The sequence below is a fragment of the Etheostoma spectabile genome, chromosome 1, assembly GCF_008692095.1.
Source record: "Etheostoma spectabile isolate EspeVRDwgs_2016 chromosome 1, UIUC_Espe_1.0, whole genome shotgun sequence".
Taxonomy (NCBI): domain Eukaryota; kingdom Metazoa; phylum Chordata; class Actinopteri; order Perciformes; family Percidae; genus Etheostoma; species Etheostoma spectabile.
The window spans coordinates 19,532,600-19,545,729 of record NC_045733.1 but is presented as its reverse complement, the minus strand read 5'-3'; the positions used below and the strand labels follow the sequence as shown (position 1 = coordinate 19,545,729).

General features: G+C 44.2%; 1 protein-coding gene across 1 annotated transcript in view; it reads left to right on the top strand.

Annotated features, from left to right (window-relative positions):
- The window catches only part of igf1rb (insulin-like growth factor 1b receptor), a 58,109-nt gene extending 45,782 nt beyond the window's left edge, over window positions 1–12,327 (top strand). Inside the window, 17 exon segments of the mRNA XM_032523416.1 lie at window positions 247–455; window positions 692–818; window positions 1,437–1,672; window positions 2,677–2,844; window positions 2,940–3,147; window positions 3,751–4,055; window positions 4,291–4,424; window positions 5,262–5,421; window positions 5,549–5,648; window positions 6,643–6,713; window positions 6,826–7,055; window positions 7,607–7,714; window positions 8,163–8,325; window positions 8,636–8,765; window positions 9,273–9,407; window positions 10,660–10,934; window positions 10,937–12,327. Coding sequence (XP_032379307.1) covers window positions 247–455; window positions 692–818; window positions 1,437–1,672; window positions 2,677–2,844; window positions 2,940–3,147; window positions 3,751–4,055; window positions 4,291–4,424; window positions 5,262–5,421; window positions 5,549–5,648; window positions 6,643–6,713; window positions 6,826–7,055; window positions 7,607–7,714; window positions 8,163–8,325; window positions 8,636–8,765; window positions 9,273–9,407; window positions 10,660–10,934; window positions 10,937–11,151 — 2,974 coding nt within the window. The 3' untranslated portion in view covers window positions 11,152–12,327.
- Window positions 12,328–13,130: the final 803 nt, after the last annotated feature.

Genomic DNA, 13,130 nt, shown 5'->3' with positions numbered 1-13,130 from the left:
TTCCCCTTAAAGAAAAGTCTAGCAGGTATATATCAGAGTTTTCACTTCTATATACCCTCTGTCTTTGACACCTTGTGCGGTTTCGCCATTATGCACTGAAAATAAGGCATTGTCCATGATGGCTTGGCTTGTCCCACAATACACACAGTAAGCCAGCATTGAAACATTATACAATGAAGGTAGAATCAAGAAGCAAGCAGGTTGTTGACCGTCATTCATTCATCCTCTCTACTTTCTGCCCTTAAGCGTGTATGCCTTCTTGGCAGTTGACAACCAGCAGCTCCAGTATCTTTGGGACTGGAAGCAGCATAACCTCACCATCAAGGCAGGAAAGCTGTTCTTCAGAGCCAACCCAAAGCTCTGCATGTCCGAGATCCGTAAAATGTGGGAGAAGACGGCCATCCAGGGCCGTTTCGATGAGAGCGATTTCCAAAACAACGGCGACAGAGCCAGCTGTAAGGGTCGCATGAGCTTCAGCCTGACAACCACAACAGTTTTAATTGCTACGTCCAGTACATGTACAGTTCACAACATTTTGCAAACGCCCCTTCTGAGCCTGATATTGTTCTGCACCACGTCTGTATTTACTGCATTATTCTGTCAACAAGACTCATTGCTGCACATTTGAACAGAAACATATTCTAGTGCTTAGATTTTGACTGCGTGCTCACTCCCTCATTCCTCTACGTAGGTGAAAGTACAATCCTGACATTCAAGTCCAACAGCACCAGCAGTACGAGGATCAAACTGACCTGGCAGCGCTACCGCCCCCCTGACTACAGAGACCTCATCAGCTTTATCGTGTACTACAAGGAGGCGTAAGTTTTTCACAATCACCCCAGTCATTGCTGTTTCCTGCCCTCCATCTTTCCACTGATGGCAGCAATTTGATTCCCCCAGTTTATTAATCAGTTTGTTCAAAGGCAAAAATCCACGAGCTATTGGAACCTCACTATCCGATGGATTAACAGAACTTTAAATACACTGATCGACAAATAAATGTAATTATTAACCAAGTTTCCATCTGAAAAGAAAATGCTAATTTCCTTCCACCAGCTTATCGAGATAAACGGTTGGTGTTTCTAATTCTCTAGTCAGGTGCCATCCAACCAGTTTAGAAGGAGAGGGCTCCAATAGAGTTTTTTTAAAAAGCACTGTGAAAACCTTTTTTTGTGATATTTTTTACGGCGTTTCCACTTACGGTTTTTATTTCTGAGCAAATTGAAACAAAAACAGTTGGACAAGTCATACATTTTTTTATGCTTGTTAGGGTTAGTTTATATGAGTTTATATGTGTAAACACAAGAATAAAGCCGATTCCATTATTAATACAGGATAACACAAAATGGTGTGTAAATTCTTTTGAATATCATTTAAAATGAACAAAAAATTGTTAATCATACAAAATAATAAATTATGATCCTTTTTTCTTCCAGGCCGTACCAGAACATCACAGTGTACGATGGGCAGGACGGCTGTGGCTCCAACAGCTGGACTATGGTGGATGTGGAGCTGAGGCCAGACAAGGACTCAGACCCCGGAGTCCTGCTGTCCAGCCTCAAACCCTGGACGCAGTACGCTGTCTTTGTAAAGGCCATCACACTCATGGTGGAAGACAAACATTTGCCGAGTGCCAAGAGCCAGGTGGTCTACATCCGCACAAGCCCTTCAGGTAAATAGAATTTCATAGGTTACCAAGGTTACAAGCAACGAGTTGTTAAAGCTCAAGGTCTTCGTTGTCACAAAAGATGATACAAACTTTACTGGGACTGGTTGTGAAATAAAACAGAGGTGCTAAAAGAGTGAGACTGATATGTCACAAAGCCTCATCTACGATAGCCAGCAATCCAGGAGAGTGTCCTGAAGCAGACTGGAGTATACAGTATGTAGGTCAGAATCAGTCAGGACTGGTTGTTGGGAGATTGGAAAAGTATTTAATGCTACAACTCAAAAAGATGAAGTGCGATGTCTCACTCTGGAGCTAAAACAAGTGCGATGTCTCACTCTGGAGCTAAAACAAGTGCGATGTCTCACTCTGGAGCTAAAACAAGTGCGATGTCTCACTCTGGAGCTAAAACAAGTAGGATGTCTCACTCTGGAGCTAAAACAAGTGGGATGTCTCACTCTGGAGCTAAAACAGAGACCTAAACACACGGTGAAAACAGGATCTGCAGAAATGTGCAGTACAACACAAATATGGTGTTTTTAGAAAATGAAACCATGTACAACCTCAAAATACAGTTATGAACCTGAACATGAGCAGAATATGGGCACTTAAACATTCATCTCACCAGAACACTCTTACTGATAGCAAATGTTCTGTCCGCATTGCTGCTTGTTTGACATCATGTAACAATCCCACATCTATTCATGTGATCCAAACACAGTGTAAAGAGATGGAGAGGAAGACTGTTTCAGTAAGCACAGCTGCAACTCAAAGAGACGGAGAAATCTGATTTTGAAAATCTATGATATAATTAGATGTAATGGAGGATCTTTAAATAAATCCAGCTGCATTGTAAAGATGTAGCAGTGCCGTGATGAGAATCACATCTGTATTGGCAGCCTGTTCATCCCAGCGTGAAGGACACATTCAAGGAAACCAGGTTTACTGTACAAAGCAGCCAGTGACATAAGAATAATTCTTAATAATAATAATTTTTCTCTCTCTTTCAGCGCCCTCCATGCCTCAGGATGTGCGAGCGTACTCTAACTCATCTACACAGCTGGTGGTGCGTTGGTCGCCCCCTATCTCACCAAATGGAAACCAAACTTACTACCTGGTCCGATGGCAGCAACAAGCTGAGGACCGAGAGCTGTATCAGCACAATTACTGCTCTAAAGGTTCATACACACAAGCACAACTCATTCAACTGTATTGCTAGTCGTTAAGTTACAGAGTACACATATCATGAAACACATTCTACTTCCTCCTCCAGAGCTGAAGATCCCCATAAGGATTGCTGCCATGGGTGTGGGAGACCAGGAAGAAGACACCAAGCCCACTAAGCCAGATGCCGATGGTCCAGACAAAGGCCCCTGTTGCCCCTGCCCCAAATCAGTTGAGGTCCTGGAGGCCGAAGCTGCTGACGCCTCCTACAGAAAAGTCTTTGAGAACTTCCTGCACAACTCCATTTTTACACCAAGGTAAGCGACTTTTTTATCATTGCTTTATTGTATGGCACTAGTGTGTATTGTGGATTGAATTTTCCAAGGAACCTCCAGTGCAGATCAGTAACTGTCTTCAGTTGTTAACCATTATATAGTTCAGCTCATAGCTTAGTAGTTTTGCCTCTTTTCTGAATGTTTTAGCTTCTTTCTGATTTGGGGAGTTGGCCTGCTGCCTTTCACTTCAGACATCTGCATCACATTATCTATCTTTGTCTCTGCACACACACATATGCAGAACTTGATCCAGTTGATATTAATTAGTTCTCAGTATGTTTTGCCAATGCAGAATAACGGGATGGGTGTAGGTTTTCTTCGGGTGTCCAACAGGTGTCATCACATTACCTACATTCTCCTTTCAGCTGACCTTATAAATGTTACATTTTAATTTGAGCTTTGCCATTTAGTTTTAGATGTCCCTCTTAGCATTTGGGGGTGGGGAAAACAATTACATTTTGATGTTTCCATACTCACCTTATAACGGTCCTCTGTCTTCTCTCTCCCAACGTTGTCCATCATCCATCCCGCCCTCCTTGCCTCTCTTGTATCGCCGTTCCATCATGCTTTTCCTCTCACCTCCAGGCCACCAGACCGTCGCCGTAGAGATCTCTTTGGCATAGCCAACTCCACCCACCCCCGCCACAACCGGCTGCACACCAACAGCAGCTCCATCCCTCCTGTCCAAGCCACTGGTAACAGCAGCACCGCAGACTTGGAGCCAGCCGACAAAGAGTACGAGTTTGTGGAGCAAGCAGTGACGGAGCGTGAGCTGCAGATCTCTGGCCTGCAGCCATTCACAGTTTACCGCATCGACATTCACGCCTGCAATCGACAGGTCCAGCGCTGCAGCGCCGCAGAGTTTGTCTTCTCCAGAACCAAGCCTGCAGGTTAGAGGAGGAATGATCTGTTTAGAGATGTAGTACACTCTGTTATTATCATATTTGACCAGCGCTGTAGTGTAGTCTTCCAGGTATATATGTCTGCCGAGACGCTGGGTCGTTGATGAACTCTTTGACTAGCCACTGAAGATGTTAAAAGATATGCTGGATTCACCAGCCGGATGTAGAAATCAAACCTGCGACTTGTGTGTTTACAGTTGTAACCTCTTTTCTGTGTGTGCAGAAAAGGCTGATGACATACCTGGCCATGTGACCTGGGAGGGCCATGAGGACTGGGTATTTCTGCGCTGGCCAGAGCCTCTCCACCCCAACGGACTCATCCTCATGTATGAGATCAAATTCAAACTGGCTGCTGAGGTAAGACAACATCTGTGCATCTGCCTCCCACCTCACTGAGGACCTGCTGTTTTTGACAAGATCTAGGAAGCCATTTAGAATTCATAGTAAGAGTTTATGTAATACTGCTGTCCACATCTGAGTAAAATTCTGGTGGACCACTCTGACAAGTCATCTATAGTTGGATGAAAATTGGATGGATGATGTCCTCTTAATGCATACCATACCTTACTTTTGTGTCATAGATGAAATCTGATGATTACTCCGTTAACATTATGTATTGAGTGTTATTAAATATGTTATAGTGGTCTGACCGATGAAAGACCCCTGCACATGGGTGATACAACATTAAAGTTGTAAGTTATAAACTAAACAGTAGTGCAAGGAAGATCCAGAAACAACAGAAACAACTGAATATAATATAGAACTAGTTAAAGAAACCTTTTTGGTCATGATGTCAAAGAAAAAGAAAATTTCACACCAGAAAAGATTAACCCAGTGAACCTTACCAGAACCACAACCTGTTAAGTGGCAACAATTGGGCGTACACACACACACACAACACAACACACACACACACACACACAACCACACACACACACACACACACACCACACACACACACACCACCACACACACACACACATACTCACTCACTCACTCACTCACACACACACACACACTCACACTCACACACACTCACACACACACACACACACACATATATATATTATTCTCACACACACACACACCAGTCACCTGACCTGAAAACAGAGGGTCTTGCATTTGCATTTTCATTAGACTCTGCACTTTCTGTCTATAAAAACCTTTGTCTTTTTTTGTGTGTGTTTGTGTCAGAACGAGAAGCACGAATGTGTCTCGGGCCAGATGTATCAGGCCCAGCGTGGCGTTCGGCTGTCCAACCTTAGTCCAGGGAACTATTCAGTCAGAGTGAGAGCCACATCACTGGCTGGCAACGGCTCCTGGACACCCCCTCTGGACTTCTATGTGGCTGAACGTAAGACGCGCACTGGCATGTCTCATCAAACTGCATCACTCCTTGTAATATTTACATCTGTTTTTGAACAGCACATATATGAAAATGACTGTTATCATTAAAGTAATTCAAGTGTTTGACCCAACAGGATATGAAAACGTCTTCTACGCAATGATCTTTGTTCCTATCGCCATCATCCTCGTCATCTGCCTTTTTGTCTCAATGCTGGTGGTCCTCAGCAGGAAAAGGTGTGTGTGGTGTGTGTGTGTGTGTGTGTGTGTGTGTGTGTGTGTGTGTGTGTGTGTGTGTGTGTGTGTGTGTGTGTGTGTGTGTGTGGTGTGTGGTGTGTGTGTGTGTGTGTGTGTGGGTGTGTGTGTGTGTGTGTGTGTGTGTGGTGTGTGTGTGGTGTGTCTCTAACCTGAGTAACCACGCCAACCAACCCTACTAGCAAAACACATAGTAGACATCTGGTGGTGATAACATTTTTTTCTGTTCTCCTCTAGAATATTTTCAATTTGACTTTCACCCAGCTGAAAAAAATGGTCATTGTGGCCACAATACACTATGATTCATTTTCAATCACAAACCACTCAAAAGAAAGCAAAACGTTCAACCAATTATAGTCCATAAAACTAAGTGTCAAATAAAGCTAAAATGTTTACTGTCATTGGCACCCTCTTGTATCTATGACTGTGCCTTGTAATATTAAGGTAGAGTTTGTGTCAAAATATGTAGATCATGTGATTCTATATGATTTAAACTAGTGATGTCCAAATGAAGCTTCATGAAGCATTAGTTGTCTTTGTTGACTCAACTAGAGGGTGCTCCTGGTTTAGAGAAAGGGCCCAAGGAATGGCAGTTCAACCTGTTGTTGAACAGAGAGCGCCATCTATTGGGCTCAGAAAATAAAGAACATGCTTCACAAATCCTTATTTGGACAGAAATAATTAAAAGCTGGGAGACAATGTTGTGATATAATTTATGCTAAAAACGGCCATGCTGGAATACTAGTTTTACCAGATTCTTTTTTTTTTATCTTAAAACAATGTTTTGAATTTCTCCAACCCCATTAGGCTTTCAGAAATGTTTCAGTAAGGCATCTTGCCAATATTCTTTGGAAGCGGAAACTGTGATCAGCATGATTATACACCATGGAGATCCCTAAAGTATGCATTGCATGTGTGTGTGCAAAAAATGATGTGAAAGTGTGTCTGTAAACATTCCTGTTTTTGTTTTGGTCAGGAACAGTGATCGGCTTGGAAATGGAGTCCTGTACGCTTCAGTCAACCCAGAGTACTTCAGCGCTGCAGAAAGTGAGTGAAGTGTGTATGTGAAAATGTAATGCACAGTTTTATGGTTGTTGTCAGAATAAGTGGAATACATCTATGCAGGGTCTTTATTAACATTTGTGTTTTTTCTGTGCAGTGTATGTACCAGATGAATGGGAGGTGGCACGGGAGAAGATCGCCCTGAGTCGTGAGCTCGGCCAGGGGTCCTTTGGCATGGTGTACGAGGGCTTGGCAAAGGGCGTGGTAAAAGATGAGCCAGAGACACACGTCGCCATTAAGACTGTCAACGAGTCGGCCAGCATGAGGGAGAGAATAGAGTTTCTCAATGAAGCCTCTGTCATGAAGGAGTTCAACTGTCACCACGTGGTATGTCAATGCACACACACACACACACACACACACACACACACTTGTAGCAGAGTTGCAATTGTACAAAGCTGCCGGTAAAACCCAGGGTTAGAACGTTAGAAGGTACGGGCTCTCTCTCTCTCTCTCTCTCTCTCTCTCTCTCTCTCTCTCTCTCTCGCGCGCCCACCACACACACAGACTGCAGGGTGTGACAGTTCAGCGTGGCGCTGACTCGTGCCGATTGTTGTATTTCTCTCTTTTTTATGAGTCAAAAGCAGAAATCCAAACCTAACTTCACTTTGAAAGATATTAAACAAAGAGAAACTTTCCTCCCTTCACTTTAAAATGGTCAAAGATCAATACAAGAGCAGTTTGCTTCCGTGTTTACTGCTGCAATAAAACGCTTGGTTCTCTGAGGAAAGACTTTTACTTAATTGAAGATTTCTTTACATTAGTGTTAAAATCCTGTCTCGTGACCCAATCTGGTCTCGTGAGCCGAGTGTCTCGTCACACCCCCAGTGTCAGTCCGACCTTTGTGTCACGCTTGTGACATGCTGTGTTTGGTGCAGGTTCGTCTCCTGGGAGTGGTTTCTCAGGGCCAACCCACCCTGGTCATCATGGAGCTGATGACGCGAGGGGACCTGAAGAGTTACTTACGCTCCCTGCGACCTAAAGAGGTACTGAGACTTCTAACCCTCGTTGGCTTCTTCCCCCAGGTCCCTGTTCTTAGGATGTGGATAAGTCAGCTTGATTTGATTTTTATAATAAAGAGCTAAATACCTATGGATGGTACAACAAAATAAAATCAAAAGCTCTACGTACCCATAAACTCTCATATTATGATGAGGATTTAGATTTATGATTTGTACTTGCACTACAGACAGACTGTACAGTATATACTTGGAACAGTCAGTTACTGCTAATTGGAGTAATTTTATACCCTAACTAAAGATTATGTATTTCAGAACATATTTTGTGGTGAACTTGTCAAAATTTTACATGCAATAGTTATGTGGTATGTATATAGTATATACTCAAAGGGATCTGATATCCTATGGCTCAGCTACACAACCTTGTGCTTTTTCTGAGAACTTACTTTCGTCCCATCTGTCTGTCTGTCTCCAGCAACAGTGGTCGAGCCTGTCTCTCCCTCCTCTGAAGAAGATGCTTCAGATGGCCGGGCAGATCGCTGACGGCATGGCTTACCTCAACGCCAACAAGTTCGTCCACAGAGATCTGGCAGCCAGGAACTGCATGGTGGCCGAGGATTTCACTGTTAAGATAGGAGGTAAAGAACTGGAATGAGGTCAGAGGTCCCTGTCAGCTACGGAGCAGAGGTGGGAGGGAGCTGGCAGCATGCTCATGAAGTGGAAATGTCTTTATTATCAAGTTACTGGACGGCCAAATCATAAGTGTAACTTCATTCCCAGAAATGGAACCTCTAGGGGCAGCTCTGTCTACATGTCTTTAGCCCCCCCCCCCCCCCCCCCCCCCCCAGAGCTGACCTCTTCAGTAGAGATGTGATGCAAGTAAATATCTTGTGTGTGTGTGTGTGTGTGTGTGTGTGTGTGTGTGTGTGTGTGTGTGTGTGTGTGTAGACTTTGGCATGACCAGAGACATCTATGAGACGGACTACTACCGTAAAGGTGGTAAGGGTTTGCTCCCAGTCCGCTGGATGTCGCCTGAGTCCCTCAAGGACGGAGTCTTCACCACCACCTCGGATGTCTGGTAAGCAGGCGCACAAACACAAACAAACACACATGGTGGCATAGTTTTCTGTCTTTAGTTCTTTCAAAGAATACGTTCAGAGTAGATAGATAGATAGATAGATAGATAGACAGATAGATGGACAGATAGATTTTTATTGATCCAAAAAAATGGGAAATTTGCAACAAAATATCAGAAGCACAGCACACTTACAGAATCTACAGGGTGTCATCTAGCGCCCAGTGATGCCGTGTTAATACGTTGGGTTGCCTGTGGTAGGAATGATTTCCTGTAGCGGTCCGTGCAGCATCGAAGCTGTCGGAGCCTCTTAGAGAAGGTTCTCTCTGTTGGACCAGTGTGGGGGGTGGAGAGGGGGGTCGGGGTTATCCATGAAAGATAACAGTTTGTTCAGTGACCTCCTCACCACCACAGCTTCAAGTATATATTTCAGTATAGTATATTTAGAGTATGGTAGTGATAATGGAAGACACACTGATTTAACCTCCCTCCCCCCCCCCCTCTGTGTAGGTCTTTCGGGGTTGTACTGTGGGAAATTGCCACCCTGGCAGAACAGCCCTACCAAGGTCTGTCCAATGAGCAGGTGCTCCGCTTCGTCATGGAGGGGGGGCTGCTGGAGAAACCACAGAACTGTCCTGACATGCTGTAAGACACACATGCAGTTTTTGCTCTTATTTTCTCCATGATGCGTTGCTCTTAAAATGGAACAGTCCAAGTGTAAATCCACATCTAAGAGTTGTGAGCATGGCAGACAAGTTTGGCCATAAACCACAAATCCTTTAGGAAGCCTCAGATGGTTTAATTATGAGGAGAACAAATGTGAAGGCACATGGTTTGCTGTGAAAACAATGACAATGCCTTCCAAAGGCAAATTTCTTACAGCAATCGTAAACAATATGTTGCCCTTATACTCGTTATTCCAAATATAATCAATAAAAACACTTTCATTATAATTGCACTGTGCAGTTTTTACAATATTTGACGAGGCTGAATGGCATCATTTGTAGCTTTCCCTTAGAAAGTCTGTCTCTTCGACTCTAACCGCATAGCCTGCATCCATTTCTAAGTAATGTATTCAGCCTTAAAGGAATAGTTTAAAATGTGGTAAATATGCTTATTTGCTTTTATGCCAAGAATTATATGAGAAGATTGACACCACTCGCAAGTTTGTATGCAAACTAGGTAACCACAGCGGGTTAGCTTAGCACAAGGATTTTAAATGGTGGGCACAGCTAGCCTGGGTCTGTTCAAACGTGACATAATCTAATCAGCAGGTCCAAAGATCACTAGATGTCAACCTATTTCTTTAAAGGGGCTTTCTGTCCCTGTAGCCAAATAATAAAATCTAACTTTTAACAAGAATTCTATAGCATAACCAAGAATACATTATCATACAAGTATTGAAAGTAAAACTTTTATTGACCAATGATTTGAACAGCATTTGGTTTAGATCAAATGCTGTTTGCTGGGTTGTAGAAAGCAGGACAACAACAACTTTGAGTTTCCTTCTGCTCCACTTGATGTAACTTGATGCAAGCCGTGTTGGTGCGTCAGGCTGCTCAGATCCTGGTGAACGCAGCATCCACGCTGTGCTTCATAGAGAAAAAGGAAAGGGGCTCACACAGGGCCGTTTTAGCAACAGAAAGCAAACATGGCAAAAGTAAATATTAGCTTGTTGGTAGGAAGGCCCAGTTCCTCTGGACGTAGTCACTACTGCAGGAGGACATGTTGTTGATGCACACTGAGCTAGTGTGTGTGTGTGTGTGTGTGTGTGTGTGTGTGTGTGTGTGTGTGTGTGGTGTGGTGTGTGTGTGTGTGTGTGTGTGTGTGTGTGTGTGTGTGTGTGTGTGTGTGTGTGTGTGTGTGTGTGTGTGTGTGTGTGTGTGTGTGTGTGTAGGTTCGAGCTGATGCGAATGTGTTGGCAGTACAACCCTAAGATGCGTCCTTCCTTTCTGGAGATCATCAGCAGCCTGAAGGACGAGCTGGACCCGTCTTTCAGAGAGTCGAGTTTCTTCTACAGCACCGATAACAAGCCGCCCGATGCTCCGCAGCTCCACCTGGACAATATGGATGAGATTCCTCTGGAGCCCCCTTCTTCCACACAGTCACAGCAACCCCCAGTCCCCCAACAGACCCCACCCTCCCCTAGCTCAGAGGCTCCGCCGGCCCCCTCGTTAGCCCCAGCTCCCCCTCTCCCTGTACGTCGACTGCTGCTATGGACAAGCAGCCCTCCGGCCAGCAGGCAACCAACGGGCTGTCAGGGGCGGGGCTTGCAGCAGGGTCAGGGGCGGGACGGCCATCTCTGGACGAACTGCCGCCGTACGCACACATGAACGGAGGGCGCAAAAACGAACGTGCCATGCCCCTCCCGCAGTCATCTGCTTGCTGATTGGACAGTGACACCCCACCAGACTGCAACCCCTGCCACCTTTTTTTCTGCAGAACCTGATGTCTCAGTTGGTCTTTTTTATTTTCTTCTTATTGTTTTTTTTAATCACATACAGTAAAACCATGTCCACCTAGGTGTGGCTACTCAGTGCGGAGCGAAGACTCACAGGGACGTGGAGAAAGCTGTCACTAGGTCACCATGTTCTGCTGTACCTCGACAAACCCTTTTCATGTTGTAGTTTCGGTTTCTACCAGCTGGCTGCCACGTGGGACGCTGCCTGGCTGCTGAGTGGGAGGACCAGTAAGACATCATTTGGTGGAGATCTCTCGCTCTCTTGCTCTCTTTATGGCTGAACTTATTTTACAAATTGTTGTTTGTTACTTTTGTATAAAAAATTTCAAATGGGGGGGAAAACAAAATGTGTAGGCCTTTTACAAATGACCACTGTCGTGTAGAAAATGTGTATCTAGTGAAGAAGCACTTCAGAGAGGTCAGCAGTAGTCCTGTTGCTCTGCAGGCTGGGTGGCAACAGCCAATCCACTGGAACTAACAACCGGAGGGAGAAAGGTCAAATCTGCCAAAATTGTTGCCAAAATTGTACTTTTTGTCAAATTCTCTTTACTGCAGTATTGCCCTGTAATGCTCCAACACACCGGATTGAAAGCACTTTGTATTGCTACCACATCATTCTTAAAATCTGTGATCAAAAGGGAAATGAAGCTCCCTCTCCAGTCCTCCACTACTCCTCTACAGCTACTCTATCAAAATGACGTTGTGGACCCTGAAATTGAGCCACATCCTCTTCTCACACAAGTGCCGTTCTGTTACGGTTTAAAAGCCAAATCCAATCAATAAAGAAGCAAAAAAAAGAAATACATTGAAGCAAGGACTGCAGAGGCATAAAGACATAAAGATATGAACACTAGATCTTAATGTCTCCTGGTCGGGGTTTGCCCCGAGTTCAGAGGTTTTGGTTTTGTTGTATTTTTTGGACTAGTCATTAGTCTCCAACATTTACAACATCTATACGCGGGCAGAGCTGTCATGTACACACCAGTTGTTTGTGTCACTTTTCTAACTTTTATATGGTTGGAGACATTCATCATGTACAGAAAGAAGCTGCTATTCCTTATTTCTCTTATGGTTGTAATATAGTTGATATCTATATATAAAAAGTCTCCTTCAGGTTGGATCCATTAACGTTTCCCCTCCAGTCCTTTTGTGTAATGCTTGTTGTCGTGTAAAGTGGATCTGAGCTGGTTGGGTTGCTGTGTTTGTGTAAAGGTACGACAGTTTGCCTTGTGTTCCGAAGCACCGGTGACTTCCCCTCCCTCCTGACCATAGGACAGTGGCGGTACCAGTGATCCATGTTCTCGTGTGTTCTCTCGGGACACCCCGGCCTCTGTTCTCTAGGGTCAGAGGTCAGGCATCACTGCTGAGTCCCAACTCAATCTCAGGTCAAAGAGAAACGTTACATTCTTTTCTTCTCTCCTGTTTTTCTTCTTTATGTGCTGTCATACCCAGAGACATCCAGCTGTGTGTGTGTGTGTGTGTGTGTGTGTGTGTGTGTGTGTGTGTGTGGTGTGTGTGTGTGTGTGTGGTGTGTGTGTGTGTGTGTGTGTGTGTGTGTGTGTGTGTGTGTGTGTGTGTGTGTGTGTGTGTGTTTTCCTTTTGGTATCATTAGACAGGAGCAGTGTGAAACCAGAACAGAACACCAATATTGACAACATCAAGTAAAATGTTATGCTGTTGCCACGTTATGTCTTCATATGTTTGGGCTGTGTAGTAGCACAGACGTAGAAAATAGAATTTACTTAATGTAGCAGCAGCCCTTACCATCTTCTTTTTCTAAAGGCCAAAAAGCTGTCTGTTGGATAATCATCTTAGGGTTTTTTTTTTGTACACTGCTGGAGTGATCCGCATCATTTATAATTTTCCAACACATCAATGTGTTCAAATTGTGTTTAAATTGGGTTAAG